This window comes from Protopterus annectens, chromosome 5.part0, assembly GCF_019279795.1.
Source record: "Protopterus annectens isolate FY-2018-M chromosome 5.part0, PAN1.0, whole genome shotgun sequence".
Lineage (NCBI taxonomy): Eukaryota > Metazoa > Chordata > Ceratodontiformes > Protopteridae > Protopterus > Protopterus annectens.
In genome coordinates, this window is record NC_056735.1 from 166,285,225 (window position 1) to 166,304,778 (window position 19,554).

The following is a 19,554-nucleotide window of genomic DNA, read 5'->3' on the forward strand; positions in this document are numbered from 1 at the left end:
TATTTCTGTGGCCTTTCCAGTTGTTGCAGATGTCTTGTGAGGTACATACCAAATGGGGCATTATACTCTATAATGGGTCTAATGAGGGATGAGTACAGTGGGACAATGACCTCCTTTTTTCTGGATGAAAAGCCCTTAGTGATGAGGTGTGCCACATACAAGGATTTCCTGACTGTTGTGGTGATGTGGTTATCGAAAGTGAGACCACTGTCCACCTGTGTCTCTAAGTCTGTCATCACATTTTTGATGTTTAGTGTCCTGCCACCTATGTGGTAATTCATGGGTACATGCTTTTTTTCCAAAGGGGATAACTATACATTTCTTGGCATTAAGCTTGAGCCCATGGCTTTGGCACCAGGCATCTGTTTCTGTAAGGCCTTTTTGCAAAATATCCACAACATTTGGGGATTCAATAATGGCTCCCAGTTTGCAGTCATCTGCGAACTTATCTGGAATCCCAGATTGTTAAGAGGAGAATAAATCCATGTTAAGGACTGTTGACACCTGGGAAAAGACTCTGCAAAGATAAGTACATTGTCTCAATGAGGAAATATGTGAATACCCTGCAGTCCACAATGAGCTATCACTGGATTGTAGACACTTGGTAAACACACTTGGAGTTGTAGGTAACCAAAAGGTAATGCAAAGAGCTGATAATGCCACCCATACTCAGATAACCTAAGAAATTTCCTGAAGCCTCTACCTATGGGAATGTGATAAGCATCCTTTAGCTCTACCATTACCCTGACACTCAGAGGAGGAATGAGCAATAACAGAGTCTAAAGGGTCAGAATTTTGAATTTTGTTACTTTAACATACAGATTGAGGAACAGAAGAACTATAAATGGTTTCCATATAAGCTCTTTCTTTGGAACCAAAAACACACTGGAATTGAAACCTTTGCCCCTTTCATTTAGAGGCAGTGGTTCTATGACTCTGAGGGTCAGCAAGTTTTGAAGAGCTTGAGAAAAAAAAAAAACCTCTGGTTTGAAGTTTAGGGGGAAATTCCCCTCATAGGGTGTATTTGTATCCAGTGCCAGATGTAGCCCTTCTGAACCACTTTTAGCATTCCAGCATCCCAAACAATCTGTTTTCAAAGGAGAATATAAAGAGACACTTTCTGGGACAGATTTAGAAAGATATGGGGAGGGATAGGGGATAGAATGCTGGCAAGTCCCCTTTTTAGGAAAATATCCTTGTTTCTTGTGTTTCCCTCCTCCAATCTCTTATTTGCTACCTGTTTTCCAGGATGTGGCAGGAATTGTTTGCTTTGCTTTTTAAAAGGAAAAAGGGATTTTGGAGATTTGTAAAGGGGGCTTGAAAAATCTTAGAAAACTCCCTGAATAAACTTCCCTCTTTCATCAAATTGTTTGAGGCCCTACGTAGCAGAAGGGCCAAACAAAACTTTATTACCTAAAACAGAAGTCAGAATTTCATTTGGTTACATACCCAGGCATATCTCCTCAAAACTGTATCAGTAGCAGTGGCCCTAGACACAGTATCTGTATGATCATACACATTGGCCCTAGACACAGTAACTGCACAATCTTACATGTTGGCCATAGACACAGTATCTGCACGATCTTAAGAATTGAACCTAGACACAGTATCTTCACAATCTTACAAGTTGGACCTAGATACAGTATCTGCACGATCTTACACGTTCGACCTAGACACAGTATCTACATGATCATACATGTTCGACCTAGACACAGTATCTGCATAATCATACACGTTCGACCTAGACACAGCATCTACATGATCTTACAAGTTGGACCTAGATACAGTATCTGCACAATCTTACACGTTCGATATAGACACAGTATCTGCATGATCATACACGTTCGACCTAGACACAGTATCTGCATGATCATACACGTTCGACCTAGACACAGTATCTGCATGATCATACACGTTCGACCTAGACACAGTATCTGCATGATCATACACTTTCGACCTAGACACAGTATCTGCACGATCATAGACATTCGACCTAGACACAGTATCTGCATGATCATACACATGCTTCAAAGTGTGTTTAGATACTTGTAAGAGAGTAAAACAAGATTCAGGTAGGCGCTATCTTCTGAAGGAAGTGTGGCAGAAAGTGTCTGCACAACTAAGAATAAACTTCCACATATACGCCTGGTAGTTAAGAACTCTTTAAGCTAAAGTGGAAGAGAACATGCTCTTACTGAGATCTGTTCAATACCTTACCTTCTTTGTCTAGAGAGGAGAGATTGGTAGTGGCCAACAGTCTGTTACCAGCTGACAGAGGAAGACATAGCAGCTAGGTCAGACCAGCTAGGAGAACACAAAAAATGTGTTAGTTTGAGGTACTTTATAAAGTCTGCCTTTTTAGGACTGAAGGGTGAGAGTCTGGATTCATACAGGCATCATTAAACACATCCTACAAGACTGACAGAATAGAAGAGATGGTATAAAATTAGATATATCGACTTGTAACATATAAAATCTCATCAATTCAGGGGTAATATCTAGTTGTTTCCACAAAACAAATCATGCTGAAAATAGTCTGAGACAAAAAAAAAATTATTCCAAAGGAGGTGGCGAGGACTACGTTTCTGTATAATCAGAGACTTGGACATGTGAATCTTCAGGAGAGGAAGCCTAGTCTCCATCTATATCAGAATCCTCCAAAAAATGTTTTTTCAGGAATTTCTTTATTAACATTTCCCTTCAGTAAGGATTTGTAAGGATTAGCAGCCTGTAAAAATTGTTTAGCTAAGGCAAGGAAATCATTTTTCTGAACAGACACCATGTCCCCACATGAACAACATTTAACTTTTTGTCTTTTTTTCTTTACAGGTACCACCTTAGAAAAAACTGCTTAGGATGGCACTTCAACCCTATCAAGAGGTCTGTTTTCTCGGCACCTCAAGAAACATCTCCTAGAGTGTCTCCCAGATCCAAAGATGATGATTTTCCCATGCCTACAATGGCCACTGGCATAAACAACGAGGACACAGCTGACGCCTGGTCCAGGATAGCTGAAAGGACTACACCAGAGGAACCTGGAGAAGCGAGTGAGTGGTTTGAGGAACAATGAATGGCCACTACAGGTTCGCTCACCAATGGTTAAGTCACTGTCTGAGTCCACAATGATGGCAAGGGCTCTTTATTTTGTTTGTTTTTTTTTTTCTTAGGTACAGCAGGAGAAGAGCCAGTAGGACCTGAGTAAGTATTCATATTGTAACTGAGGAAGTGGACTGAAGCTGGTGAGCAGCGCTAGAAGGAATTGTTCAGAAGGTAAGTTGTCATAAAAGTGTTCACAAGCAGCATACATACACTTACACTTCTCCACACAGTCCCTTTTAGTGTAGAAGGACAAGCAAAACACTTACTATTCTGTTGGAAACACAGTACTAATTTCCTAATGCACACGGACAGAAAAAAATAACAGGTAAATTGTTACAAGGTGTACACAAGCGCTAAACACATAAAAGCATTTTCTGCCTTGCAAAATACTTCCCAATATTTAAAAACACAAAAAAGTAAACAGTTTGCAAAAGTAGATCATTTTAACCACATAAATAACTGTGTGTTCGGTTAGGTAGGTAGGTGATTATGGGAAGGGTGGGCGTGCTGTGTGTCGCCGTAAATGTCGCAAGTGACATTTTCGACAATACACCCTTGTTTTCGAGTTTACTATTATTTGAAAATGTTCATTTTCGATGCATAAATTCGAAAATAAAGACATTATTTATTTTTACTTTCGAATTTATGATAGTAAACCATATATATATATATATATATATATATATATATATATATATATATATATAATATGGTTCCACTTCATATGATCGAAAGGTCATAATATCTAAATTCAAAACAGCGAGACGAGTCTGTTAAAATAGGCTTGATGCATATTCTTTATGTATTTTCATATCCACGGTTGTGGTTTTAACTGGCAGTGCATTCATGCCTCTGGAGGACGTTTATTTTTCTTTTTCTTCAATAAATTGGTTTAAACCAGAGGTTACCATGGCAGAAGGAACTACTAATGACATTGAGTTATCTTATGTACCTGGAAAAGAAAAGCATGGAACTAGTCCTGCTAATGGAAGACTACTTCAGCTTTTAAATTTAACTGAAAACCCTCTATTGGGATATAAAGCCTCCAACCAGTCTACAACTGAATAAGGTAATAATTTTGATGCTTCTAGTTATATAAATTAAAACGCCTGCAATTTCAACGCTATCATTTTGAAGCCTGTCTTCAGCTTCAAGTAGTACCTAGAGGTTTAAGAGTTCTAAAAATGCCTACGTATGGTGAACAATGTAAGGAAGTATTAATTCAATGGCAGAAATTGAATTTAGAACTCGGATACAATTACATGCATTTACTTATTAAGTTTTTTAAACCTGAGGGAGAAAGACTATTGTCATCGGTCATGGACTTACAAAATGAGTTATACAATAAATATCCTGCTGATATATTAGATGTAAAATTATGTTACATCTTGGATTCAGTGACAGCTTTTGAGTGCAAATCGCTTCTACAAAAGCAGAAAAAAACTGGATAGAAATGCAGCTGATTTTTCAAATGGGCGTGTCTTTGCTTGGCCCAGAGCAGCAATCAGGCAACCACAGATGCCTGACAATCAAGAGATTAAACAGCCTAATTCAAATACTGCCGATGAAACGGCTGTAGAAATTATCACGAATACGACAACGGCTGCTTGTACTCCTTCTGTGTCAGCATACACTAAGAAGAACAATGTAGATGTTAGGTGTAAAGCTCCACTTCTTAATGCGTCTAGCATTAACAACAGTTTATGCCCGTTTCCTCCTCTATTGAGCAATACCTGCACTGAACAACAGCAGCATGGAGCTGTCAATTTAAACACGAATGTCCATTCTTTCCCTTTTCTAATAAATTCACCTGCGAACAGAAGTTCGTTCAGCAGAGGCGGGTCGAAACGCAAGCTGAACTCGGACAGCACCGACAACCACAGTTTGAAGAAAATGTGGCGGAAACCAACAAGCCCTTAATTTGGAACATTTCTTCAAATAATTTGTCAGCAGAGGAAGTTTCTCTGCTTAACAAAGGTATGAGTTTTATACCTACCCAACTGACTGCTATTTCGGACTGCATTGTTGACTTAAAAATGTTCACGCGTAATATCATGTTAAAAGTGCAATATAAAAGTAATGAGTTTGTTGGAAAAGATTTTACTCAGCCTAGAAAACCTAGTACTTATATACCAAGCAATACTGCAGCAGTAGAAGTTTTTGAAAATAAATGTGAAAAAGATATTGTTTCTTTATTTAATAATAGGAACATGGGGAAGGTTAATTTTAATTTGAATGCTCTAGAGCGCTAAACAATTTGTCTTCCAATACCTCCATAATCATTAAACCTGCTGATAAAGGAGGTTCTACATTACTGATGGATAAAAAGTATTATGTAAATGAGATGTTGTCTATGCTTGGAGATACAGATACATATACTCTTATTAATATGTTTTACATCAATGTCATTATTCGGAGAGTTAACAGTGCTTTAAATGATTGTTTGTTAGGAAGTAATATTACTGTGGAACAGTACAAGTATTTTGTAAGTGATAAATCTACTATTCCTTGCTTACAAGGATTGCCAAAAATCCATAAAGATATATATAAACCGCCCTTTAGACCCATAGTATGTGGTAGAGGTTGGTGCACAGACAATATGTCTATTTTCTTTGAGAAACAGCTTCAAAGTGTTTTATGCAATAACAAATACGTTTTAATTGATACAAAGAATTTTCTAAGTGACCTATATTCTTTTGTGAAAGAAAAAAAAATTACTTATTTTTTATTAGTTACATTAGATGTTCAATCTTTATTTACTTGTATTCCAAATGATATAGGTATAGACATATTAAAGGAATATCTTTGTATTAATAGTAAATTTAATGCAACATTTATAGAATTATTGTGTTTATTTATGGAAATTATTTTAGAAAATAATGTTTTTACTTTTGATAGTCAGTTTTATTTACAGAAAAAGGGCGTAGCTATGGGCACTTCCAGTGCCAATAGCTATGCCAATATTGTTATGGCACAATGGGAAACCACAAATATACTTATGAGATTTCCAGAAGTTGTTTTCTACAGGAGATTTGTAGATGATCTCTTTTTATTATGGGGCGATGACTTAGATTCACTTTTGAAGTTTCACGAATATCTGAATTCATCCACCTCTTTTTTAAAGTTCACTCTTAGTTATTCTATGGAGTCCATACATTTTTTAGATGTCACCATTTTTAGGTTATTTGATAATACATTTTCTACTAGAATATATAGAAAGAGTTGTTATAGTAATAACTATCTTCACAGAAAGAGTATGCATCCATCATTTATTTATCGTAATATTATTAAAAGTCAAAGCCTCCGAGCATCTAGATTAAATACCAGTGATGCAGATTTTAATATAGAAACTGCTTCCCTTTCAATGAGATTTCATGAAAGGGGATATAATAGAAGAGAAGTGGACACTATTTTAAACAAGGTAGTACAGTCTCGTAATAATGAAGGGAAACCATACTTTTCTGATGGACCTTGGAAAAAATTTTCACAGACTGATAGAACTAGGCGTTCATTAAGGATGCCCCTTACCCATTCAGGAAATATTCGTAGCATTGAGGAATTTGTAAAAAATAATTGGTCTATACTTACTACTGACCAAGAAGTAGCCTCTATAGTGGGGAAAAAACCTAGTTTTACATATAAAAATAAAAAGAACTTAAAAAGATTGTTATGTTTTCCTAAAGATGTTATGAATACTGGTCCAAATAAAATAAATGGGACTTTCCCTTGTAAAAACTGTAATTGGTGTAAATTTATTAACAGCTCAAGTGAATTTTTGCATCCTGATACAGGAACATTTTTACATTTTCAGGTTCAGGCTGATTGTAATAATATGCATTTAGTGTATTTAGCTGTATGCTAGGCCTGTAATAGTTTCTATATAGGCAAAACAGATCGCCGTCTTCGTGATAGAATAAGAGAACATGTCTATTGTATAAATAATTCTATATGCGCTAATGCCCTGGCCAAACACATTGCAACAAATGATGCATCACATAGCTTTAAATTTATGGTTTTGAAATTGATTTATGAAAATATTCGTGGGGGTGACACTGAAAATAAGGTGGAATCCATAGAATTAAGATGGATTATTCAGATGTGAGGCAATAAGGGTAAAGGGCTGAACGATAAAATATGCATCAAGCCTATTTTAAAAAATAGGAGATTTAAATGACAAAGTTTTATATTATACATTTTTTATATGTTATGCCTTTATGAAATGTCATATATTACAGATGTTTTTGTCATTTTTATTGTCATTCGTAACTATATTGCAAATAGATGTAAGTAGGTTCATCTAGTAACTATTTTTTATGTATTTTCATAGTTATACATACCCATTCTTTACATATTGTTTACCTCTTTAACAGATTAATCAGACAATGATTGTTACTGTGTTGCTATTGGTTAAGAATTCTTTAAAATGTAACAGCTAAAATGATTTTAAAATGTCTGATGAAGTGGCAGGTTTAAGCCATGAAAGCGCTCACAAATAAAATGTTTTTATGATATTTATGCTGTTAATGTACCTCGGGGTTTGCTCTACCAGTACTTCACAAAAAAAAAAAAAAAAAAAAATATATGTATATATATATATATATATATATATATATATATATATATATATATATATCTTATGGAAGCTATGGTGGTCCAACCCCCCCCCCCCAGAACAGGAGATGCAGGGATGCATTCCCATGAAGAAATGGTTTTAAAATTGTAACATCTTTTAAAGTTCACACTTACTTATATTACATCTCAGTTTAATTTTCAAAGTTTGGAACTCACGTTATTGAGTCTCAGATGTCCAGAGAACCATGTCTCATCATGCAAAGTAAGCGCTTTCCCAAGTACAAGCCCCTTCACCCTTAAGTGATGATACTGTTTTTGGCTCTCATTTCCCTGCTTAACATTTGCATTTGTGTTCAAGGTGTGTTCTTTGTTACTGATAGAGGGAGGCATAATGTTCTTTCATATGTCTTGGGTGTCAGTTAAATGTTCAAGAACAGATGTAAATAAGGAATATTTACTAACCCTGAGGTTGCAGTACTCAGAATATTCCTGATGCTCCAAGTTAATGTGACCTCAGAGTCAGTATATATAAGCTGAAGAGTAGGGTGTGCATACTTCGATGCCAGGGGGTGTTGGGTGCACATCCTTCAAAGTTTGGGGATGTAGGGTGCACATCCCTCAATGTCTGGGGGTGTGGGTTGGACATCCTTTGATGTCTGGGGGGTGTAGGGTACACATCCTTCAATGTCTGGGGGTGTAGCTTACACATCCTTCGAAGTCTAGGGATATAGGGTGCACATTCTCTGTTGTTTGGGGGTGTAGGGTACACATACTTTGATGTCTGGGGTGTAGCATGCACATTCTTTGATGTCTGGGGTGTAGGGATAGTAAAACCAGCCTGCATAGATGGTTGAAATTTTTGACAACAAGTTATGGAATTTTCTGTTATTCCTTTTGAATCATAGTTTATTCTGTAGTGTCAGGAAAGACATCACTCCATATTTCAGTTCTGTTAAGGAGCTTGTATACTCTATGGTATGTTGTACCACAGGCATTCAGCACTTGTTAGGTGCCAAAGGCAGTCAGCTTCACGTTGCAATCTGCCCGAGCATTGATGATATCCTTTCAATGCAGCATAACAGTCATGTATTATTTCTGAGTTATATAATTGCAATAGATACTCAACAGATTTGATTGTTTGCTGAACCTGAGATACAAGGATATACTGGAAAATAACATCACTGTGTTATGTTTAGGGACAAGAAATATGAATGCTGTAACTGGGAATGAGCTACGGTGAGCTACAGTATAACAGCAATAACGCAGTCCTGGACTCTGTGTGTCAGTGTAATACAGTCATCATGGGAATGTCAGATGCAGCATGCTGTAACCTGTGCCAGAACAGATGTCATTATTGTCATAACTTCAGTCTGTAAATAGGGAACATTACCTGAAGTAACAGGTGCCCTACATCCAGGTGAGCTGTCCTTTTGTAAGAGTCTTTTGATCACAAATCTTTGGTCACATAGACTGAAAGCTCATTGACTTATATAGCAACAGTGGTTTCGCTGTTTGTGCATGACTGGCTCACATTAAACTTAGCCAGAGTTCAGTTTTCCTCACTATTGAGTGACCATGATACAGGTATTGTGGAGGTGTGGGGACTTGCTCCCACATTAACAGGGTGGATCAGGACTTCCTCCCAGTAAAAATGCTTTTTTATAATTATTGCTTTTTCGTACAATGTTTCATTTGATTAAGAAACGTTGATGACATGTAGCACATAAAAAAGCCATTCAATTTAACATAGGGGTTACTGAAGTAACTACCTTCCAGGTTAAAATTAAAAGAATCTTAGGAGGCAGACTAGCTTTGGACATTTGCAGAGCCTGGCTTCAGTTCAACATACCTATAGCCTCAGTTAGTTTCTGGACAGTCTCCCTTTATCACCTTTGCTCGGTGTGGACAAAGCAAGTAAGTGTACCTGGAAATAGAGCTATGTATGTGCTCATAAAAATAAATAAATAAAGATAATGACTAACTCTACTCAGGGTGGTACAGGGCTGCAGCACTTAGTGTTGTTGCCTCACATTACTTAGTTCTCTTGTTTGATTCCCAGCCACAGTTCTCACCTTCTTTGCTGAAGAACTCTGGACAGAGACAAAAATAATGGGGGACAAAGGGCCAAAATCAGGGACAGTTTTTAAATATTACTGTGATTTACTTAAAACATTACTAGAACAAGAGGTTTTGCATTAATATGCATTTTCTGAACAGTAAGAAGTCTGAAATTCTGCTGCACAGTAATTCAGTTATTTACCAGAAAATGGAAATTTTGCATGTGATTGGGCAAAAATGTGAGGCAAAATCAGGAACGTTCTGCAAAATTCTGCACAGTTGACAGGTATGTTCTCAAATGATTCATGATTATTTACTGATTGCTTTTTGCCAAACAGACAAAACAGCCATAAATAACTAAATAAATAATAGTAAAAAACAAACAATACAAAACAATCAAAAAATGCTGAAAGCTAATTTCAGTAAACAGTATGTACATTTTTTATTGTAGGGGGCAAGTCCCCCATCCTCTTTCTCCACTGTTGTATGACTGTGGAGTTGGTAAATATATCAGAAACTACAGTTTTCAGAAACTCAAAATTCATATAGTTGAGATAATATGATTTAGTTTCCGAAAACTCGAACTTCAAAAAAAAAAAAAAACAACTAAAATCTACCCCTGCATCCTCCACACCTCACACCTCATGCAAATTATACGTATATACCAACTCTGAGACTACACTACAGTGGGGATATGGGTACATTCCTTGATCTGCACTGTACCATGATCTCCATTCAAAAGCTTTGAGTTTTTAGAAGGTCTGTCATATCATCTCGACAATATGAACTTCGAGTTTTTGAAACCTCTAGCTTCTGTTAGTGACCCATATATACATACACACACACTACAACATGGAGAAGGGGAAACACCATACCTGGCTTTCAGTGATAAAGCCATTGTGCTGTTTGCAAGCAGACAAACAACATTCTTCAAGAACACCTGTTCTTGTTCCCAGCTGGGATGCTTTTTGTGTGAAGGCTGCCTGTCCTCACTGTCTCCATGACAGTTTTTGTGTAGTGCATAGTTTCCCTTCAACATTTACTTATACAATAATTTTGTGAGGAAAACTCCATTTTATGGGGACTCCCAGGAACAAAAATCTCCAAAATGTATAGTTACAACAATACTGATAAATCAAACAATACAAAAATATTAGATTATATAATAACATCAAAAAAGAGTATATTTGTTGTACAACTGATAAAGACAAACAGATGGGCAGAAATAAGTAAGGCATTACAACTTTAATTAGCGGGATAAGTATTTCATTTGAGAAAAAAAAATGCCCATAACGTCAGAGTGCACTTTAATGAGTTATATGACAGGACAGTAGAAAGTATAGGCAAGATGGCCAAAAGTATTGCTGCAACATCATTTGAAATGAGGTATGTTTTATTTTGTGTTTAGTTTTCAGGTACATAGGACAACAATCCCAAAGTCATATAGGTAGATGAATTACTGATGACTCAAACTGCATATAAGTCTTTTTTTTGGCGTTTAGGCAAGTCTGTGTGTTCATTCTGTAATGAACTGGCATCTTGTCCGGTCTCTGATTTATGCCTATTAGCTGACATGACAGACTCCAGCTCAATGCAACCCAGGAAAGAAAAAAAGTGGGTATTGTAAAATGAAGGAACAAAAAAGTTTAAAGTCTTTGATGGTTGCTTTTCTAAAACTTTTGACAATATCCCTCCAGTAGTTTAATTGGTGCATCCGCCATCCTTTGAAATGCATGATAATGAATAATCAAATATTAGGATGTATTTATAACACTTTATGAAAAAAAAACACTGTATATGGAAGAACTAATACAAGCATACCTCTCAAACTCTTGGCTAAAGAAACTTGGACAAAGCCTAAAATAATTGGGGGGACAAAGGCCCAAAAATAGGGACAGATTTTAAATATTGCTCTTATAAACTTAGAAAGTTGTCAGAACACGTGGTTTTATGTTAGCATGCATTTTCTGAAGGACATGAAGTCTGAAACTCAAATGTCAGTCTTTAGTGAATTCAAAAACATAAGTTAAAAATGTGGACATTTTGCAAAAATCTGGACAGTTGAAAGACATTAATACAAGTTTATCACACAAATTATAACACTTTGTACAAGAATATGGATCCATGTTCTCTGGCATTTTTGCAAATGCTGCAATGCTAAAATAAAACAATTTCAAAATTCAGTATGGATGTTTGAAAGTAAAATAAATAGAATTAATTTTGATTACACAAAATATGTGTTTATTGATACTTAAAGCTTTCAAAGTATTTAAAAGCAGATAATGAGTGAATTTAGCAATTGAAACACTGTGATGGGGATTTGCAGACAGCATTGTAAAAACTTCACAAGCAAACATACTTCATGTAAACAATTACAAAATAATTTTTCTTACCAGCAGTCTTTGAATTCAAGACTTTCTTCTCAGATTCCTTGTTCTCCTGTTTGGCTGGATTTGACCAAACAGCCCTATCTTGTTTTTCTGGGATAGGGGAGTTATCAGAGGAGTTTATGTTTTGTGCAGTTATTTTCTTCGATAATGACGGTTTAGTATTGATTTGTTCCTGAGTTGCTGTCTTTGTTATTTCAAAATTCCTAAGGGCACTTCCAACGGGTATGTCTGATGACCTTTTGTTTTGTACCATGTCACTTTTCAGTGGTGAATAAAAATCATCTTGAACAGTACTGATTTCTGCACTGTATCGTTTTGCCACATTTAACTCTGCACGGGCTCCCTCTTTGTATCTCATAGATAATGACGTTGATCGTAACTTTACCCCAAAAACATTTTTTTCTTCATTTTCCACATGTTGTGTACCTGTAGTAAAAGAATCGTTAGATTTGGATACTGCACTCTCAGTTACTGAAATTGCTTCAGTGTTTTTTTCATCAGTCTGTTGTGTAAGTTCTCGTGTAGTGTTTATAAATGGTTCATTGCTTTTGTCAAAAGAGGCCGATGACTCTGCATCGTTCTGACTCTGCTTTCTAACTGAAATATTTGTCTTGGGTGTACACTGCTTTTTAGTTAATGTTTCTTCACTATCTTTATGAATATCTATGTATTCCTTAAGCTTAAAACTACCTGGTTTTGATCTTTCCCACGCAGAAGAAACAGAAAATCGAAATGAACCTCTACCATTTTTTATAAATGAACTATTTTCACTGACTATGTTTTCTTTGTTTTTAGAGTCTGTATCTGTATGACTAACATGCATAGTACTATCTTTACTATGAAATGGAAGCCCTGCTGTAAATTTTGATGATTCCAAATACTGAGGTAATAGCTCTACTTGTACATCTTGGATTGAGTCTGAAACTATGCCAGCCTTTTTACGCACATCACTGGCTAAACTGGGTTGCTTTTCAGAAGTGTTTATTGGGTCTATAGCTGAATCAGGCAAAGCAGTTACTGTTGCTCTAGTTAATTGCTCACCTTTTGCTTTAGCAATAAACCATTCTTTATGTGTCTTACTCATTACTTCTACGTTACCTTCTGGTCCAGAAGAAGAACAAAGATTAGAACTTCTTGAAACTCCCTCTTTTACTGAAGAAAGGTCCACTAATGGAGAATCAGAAATCTGAACATTAGAGGAAGGAGATAAGGCAGTAACTGGTCTATGATTTATTTTATCTTTAAGAAGAGTCTCTTTAGGTTTAATTGAGGAAATGCTGTCCATTTGTTTCACGCTCTTTGCATTGGTATTAGCCAACCTGGTGCCATTTTGGGATTCCAAGAGATTGTCAGAGGACTTAGCCCGGGGACCATGACCAAGCCATTCTTGCATGCCCTTTGTTTCCCATTGTGATGTAAATACACCCACACTGGGAGATGCCAACTCTGAAGATTGCGTCTCTGGCATTTTTTTATCTGTCCAGTCACCAGCAATATTTCTAACTAGTTTCTTTGGTTGATCCGCCAGAGTAGGTGGCACATCACCACCCATACTTCTTAAATCTGCTACCATCTCTAGGAGGGGAAGGGCAGCATTTCCTAAGGGCTCTTTTCTTTTTCCAGCCTCTGTTTCTTCTACAGCATAATGTAAACCTTTGCCACTCTCTGAGCTGGATTGTAAAACACTCTGTAAAGTAAGAAGAAAGTATGAGTAAACCATTAGAGATACATAATTTTAATACTACAAAGTATAATAAAGTTTCATTTATGTTCATGATTTTATAAGGTACACATCCAAAAGCTATAGATAAAAATACATTTGTTTCATGAACTTCAAATACTGTGATGGATTTATTGCTTGCTAATCTCAGTGGTAAAGCTTTTCTTTTTGTTATATATTATTATATTATTTTAGTGTTTTCTTTCATTTATATGTGTTTGAATTAAACTTCAGTTGCTCTATAAATGTATACAAGTGACAGCTGTTCCACAAAGAAAAAAAAGACCTGAAAAGAAAAGGGGGGACAAGAAAAAACAAGTGAGTAATCAAAGCTACACTTCACCAGCCAGCAATTAACAATGACAACTCAACTTATCAAGCTAGTATTTTGTAAGCCACATTATGATAACATTAAACTACAGATGAATGACACCATTACATGCATATCCAAAGTGTGACTGTCTATCACACTGTCAAAACTTCAGATCTGTCTGGTATGTTGAATGAAATTTGAACATATGAACTAATATACATACATAATCTGTGTGTGTGTATGTGTACCCAAGACAACCAGACAATAGGTGAGTGAACACACACCAAACTAGTAACCAACACTCATGTGCACAGTGAACACAGGGCATTACCCTGCAGGGAATTAACCCATATGTCACTAGATGGGTCACCATCTGACTCACTGACAGAATGCATACACTCAGAGTTGGGAATTCCACCTCTACCAGCAGACCAGTTACCACTGGTGTACCACAACTATCTGTGCTGGGCCACCTACTGTTTGGAATCTATTTCACAGAAGTCAAGGTGAAAATAGATGGTCTGTGGCTTACCAAGCTCACCAATGACTGCAAACTGGGTGCAATCACTGAGTCCACAAATGATGTTGGCATACTAGAAAAAGGGCTTACACAGACAAATTATTGGTGCCAAAGCCATGGACTTAAACTAAATGCAAAAAAAAAATGTGTTATCATCCCTTTCAGCAAAGGGAAGCTCCTGCAAATTACAATATTAACAGTGCACCCCTTAGCTCAAACCCTGTGGTGAGAGATGTGAGAACACAGGTTGATAGCAACCTTAACTTCGATCATCATGTGTCCGCATTGGTAAGGAAGGCCTTCTGTATTACACATCTCATAAGTAAGGGCATCACATCTAGAGCTAAGGATGTTATAACTCCCCTGTACTCATCCCTCATCAGATCATGAATAGAGTACAATGCTCCCTTCTTTATGTACTTCACCAGGCACCTGCAGCAGATGGAGAGATCTCAGAGATTTCTCACTAAGAAAATTCAGGGCCTTCATCACATGACCTACATGGACAGACTAAAGGCCCTGTCACTGAACTCTGTATCTTATAGGCTGCTGAGAGGCGACTTGCAATTGGCCTACAGAGCAGTCTTGAACCCTGCCCGAATGGAAATGCTGCACATCGGCGAGTCAAATGGGACAAGGCTCACTTGCTCTAGGGATCTTAACCTAGCCTGCGACATTACCAGAACATGCTGGATAGACAGATATGTCTCCCAGAGATTGCCACCCTACTGGAGCAAATTCCCGATTCATGTAAAACAGAGCTCCTCAATGACCTATTTAAGTGTAACTTAGACAACTGGATGGAAGATCTAAATTTACCCCAGGGGTGTCACCTATGTCCTTCTTGGACAGGGGCAGTCGGTGCTGATCATAGACTTGCGCTGCAGATATAGATCATACAACTTGGTCAGTAAGGGAACAAGGGTATAACATGGCTAGGCTTGTAAAGGCCCTAGGGCCTATAGCCTAGTAACCTCCTATTAACCTATGAACCTATGAACTTCAAAAAGAAGGAAATTGCCAAGCTCAAGTCCAGTTCTGAAAACAATTTATTGATGTAGTTAAAATTATATTTTAGCACACTGCCATGAGGTTTTGTATTTTCATCCACAAAAAGTAAACCACAAGGACTTCCTCAGAAACAAAACAGGAAGTGATTCTTTGCACTTCTTTAAATAAAGTTGTATGAATTGATTTTGCCATTTAAAGAAATAGTGTATCACTTCTTATTCCTAAGACCTTCACCACAGATATTTAACTAATGAAACAAAACTATATTATACTGCACGCAGAAGACAATATTCAAAAATATTCAAATATAATTATAAATAATCTAGTTGATTATCTTCTTATAACGCAGCTGATTATTGTTAATAAATAGTAAAAGTGCTTGTGTATTTTGCTTGTAAAGAATACCTGGACAACATATAAGTGTGTTAAATTTTGAAACTTGAAACTTGTTATGACAGTTAAACTAAAAGCCATCAATAAAATAAATCAATATAAAATATGTCTGTTATAACTTTATTTATACTTTGTATTAGTGCTTACAGTTTTGCTGCACCTAACGTAAGCACAGGGACTATGGATACATTTTCATTAAGTCCTGGGGCAACAGTAGCATTCAGTTTAAGTTGCAGAGGAGTTCTTTATATTCCAACTGATTTTCCCATGTCCCTCCTCTGATATTTAGAAACAGGGAGAGTAACTAAGAGGGAGTTACTCAAGATGGGCTAAAAAAACAAGTCTAATCGCGGAACAGGTCGATCGTACAAAGGAAAGAATGAAAACGTGTCTGTCTCTTTTTTAGATTGTAGTCATTTAGGTGTCCAGTATGGGATACCCAAATAAAGGACTACAATCTGAAAAAGAGACAAACTCATTTTCATTCTTTCCTTTGTACGATCGACTGTTCCGCGATTAGACTTGTTTTTTTAGCCCATCTTGAATAACTCCCTCTTAGTTACTCTCCCTGTTCCTGCTTTTGCTGTGGCTGACTATGGTCTGTTTAGCTGGTTGAACACATAAGCGGTAATAGCATTTTAAAGTGTTTCTTCCTCCTTTGATATTTGGAATAAATTTAAAATAGCAATGTGAAATCCCTTAAAAATCTTGCAAACTGTTGTGTGTTTGCTTAGGGCATTATTAACATTACCTTTTGAAATATCATAGTAATGTTCACACACCCTTTCCCTTAGTGTCCTTCTCTCATAGTAATGTTCACACGCCCTTTCCCTTAGTGTCCTTCTCTCATAGTAATGTTCACACGCCCTTTCCCTTAGTGTCCTTCTCTCATAGTAATGTTCACACACCCTTTCCCTTAGTGTCCTTCTCTCATAGTAATGTTCACACGCCCTTTCCCTTAGTGTCCTTCTCTCATAGTAATGTTCACACGCCCTTTCCCTTAGTGTCCTTCTCTCATAGTAATGTTCACATGCCCTTTCCCTTAGTGTCCTTCTCTCATAGTAATGTTCACACGCCCTTTCCCTTAGTGTCCTTCTCTCATAGTAATGTTCACACGCCCTTTCCCTTAGTGTCCTTCTCTCATAGTAATGTTCACACGCCCTTTCCCTTAGTGTCCTTCTCTCATAGTAATGTTCACACGCCCTTTCCCTTAGTGTCCTTCTCTCATAGTAATGTTCACACGCCCTTTCCCTTAGTGTCCTTCTCTCATAGTAATGTTCACACGCCCTTTCACTTAGTGTCCTTCTCTCATAGTAATGTTCACACGCCCTTTCCCTTAGTGTCCTTCTCTCATAGTAATGTTCACACGCCCTTTCCCTTAGTGTCCTTCTCTCATAGTAATGTTCACACGCCCTTTCCTTAGTGTCCTTCTCTCATAGTAATGTTCACACGCCCTTTCCTTAGTGTCCTTCTCTCATAGTAATGTTCACACGCCCTTTCCCTTAGTGTCCTTCTCTCATAGTAATGTTCACACGCCCTTTCCCTTAGTGTCCTTCTCTCATAGTAATGTTCACACGCCCTTTCCCTTAGTGTCCTTCTCTCATAGTAATGTTCACACGCCCTTTCCCTTAGTGTCCTTCTCTCATAGTAATGTTCACACGCCCTTTCCCTTAGTGTCCTTCTCTCATAGTAATGTTCACACGCCCTTTCCCTTAGTGTCCTTCTCTCATAGTAATGTTCACACGCCCTTTCCCTTAGTGTCCTTCTCTCATAGTAATGTTCACACACCCTTTCCCTTAGTGTCCTTCTCTCATAGTAATGTTCACACGCCCTTTCCCTTAGTGTCCTTCTCTCATAGTAATGTTCACACACCCTTTCCCTTAGTGTCCTTCTCTCATAGTAATGTTCACACACCCTTTCCCTTAGTGTCCTTCTCTCATAGTAATGTTCACACGCCCTTTCCCTTAGTGTCCTTCTCTCATAGTAATGTTCACACACCCTTTCCCTTAGTGTCCTTCTCTTTCTTTTCTTCATTAAAATCCGTGCACACAGAACATTGTGCAATGTATACCACTGCTATGTAGCACAATTGTCCTTCTGTAAGGATACAGAGTATATGAAAACATTCACCAAATGTAGACATGGCTCCCCAAATTTATGTATACATTGTCTGCAAGCTGCACACATTTTAATACCTATCATAGTTTTAGTAGTGCTGATGCTTGAGGGAACAAAAGTAGGTAATTCCCCTAATTTGTTGCATATCATTGCATTTGTCTTAAAATACTCCAAATTGTTTCTTGTAATAGATTTAATGTATCCAACCCAAGTGTTATTTTGTAAAACAAGGGATAACAAAGTGCATACCATCAGTTGTGCCAGCAGTACAGTGTCCAGGGGATCAGTTTCTACGTTAGACTTGTCTAAACCCATACCAACGAGCGGTTTGCATCTGAGACCCCATTGTGTGGCTAACATTTCTAACATGATGCTGGAGTGATCCATAGCATAAAATAACACCATACCACCTCCTTTATCTGGTTTCATTATATGAATAGACTTGTCATCTAATAAGGTTTTTAAAGTTTACCTTTCCTCATTGGGAAGGTTGTGATGTCTATTTGTTTGCTTAGAAATGGCATACTTGTACATCTCTGCTTCACATGCCTTTTCAAACACTGAAATCAAGGGGTGCATAGTGAGAATAAAAATGCTTTCCTTTTAAAATAATTTTGAAATAACCCCCTTCTCTCCTCTGGTGTATCAATATATAACCTCCAGATTTAATTTTCTCATAAAAAGCATAAGCTCCATCAATGAATCTGTCAAGTCAAAACACTTGCCAAGATAAAAGTAAAACCTTTCTTGAACAAAGAGAAGTGGCTCATATTTTCTATATTCTGTAATGGACACAGGTAACCTGTAAATGGTTCATCTCCCATGTCCAGGCTTACACTTATCAAGGGTTTCAGAACTTGTCAGAGATTTGGGTTGCATGGCTAGGCTTCAAAAGGCCCTTGTGGTCGTTAGCCTGGTAAACACCTATAAACCTATATTAATATTGATGTGACTATAATTGAAAATATCATATCCATTGTGTGACATTAGCATTCCACCCTGCATACGTCCTATGATGTCCTGTAAACAAACAATATTGATTTATAAAATTAAACAGTGTAAGAAACTTCTCTGTGTGGAAGATTTTCAATCCATATATATCTAGTTAATCACTGTATATTAATCAGATCAGATAATGGTAGCAGAAGTAGCAAACTTAAACTTGTCCTAAGTCAAAATAAAAAATAATAAAAAATATATAATTTGAAATATTGTACAGAATTATTAAGTTTTCGAAAGTAATCCAGGCAGTCTGATTCCAGTCGAAAATCCTTTATTAAGTACACAGACAAGCGATCCAATTAAAACAAAAATAACAGAGCAATAGTTTCCTCACAAGCTTTCTAACTAACTAACTATA

At 36.9% G+C, this 19,554-nt stretch overlaps 1 protein-coding gene across 1 annotated transcript in view; it reads right to left on the minus strand.

The window, feature by feature from the left end:
• CRACDL (CRACD like) overlaps positions 1 to 19,554 on the minus strand; it is a 328,296-nt gene that overhangs the window by 188,663 nt on the left and 120,079 nt on the right. The window contains exon 7 of the mRNA XM_044071817.1: positions 12,123 to 13,806. Within this exon, the coding sequence (XP_043927752.1) occupies positions 12,123 to 13,806 (1,684 nt within the window). The remainder of the gene's footprint in view (positions 1 to 12,122; positions 13,807 to 19,554) is intronic.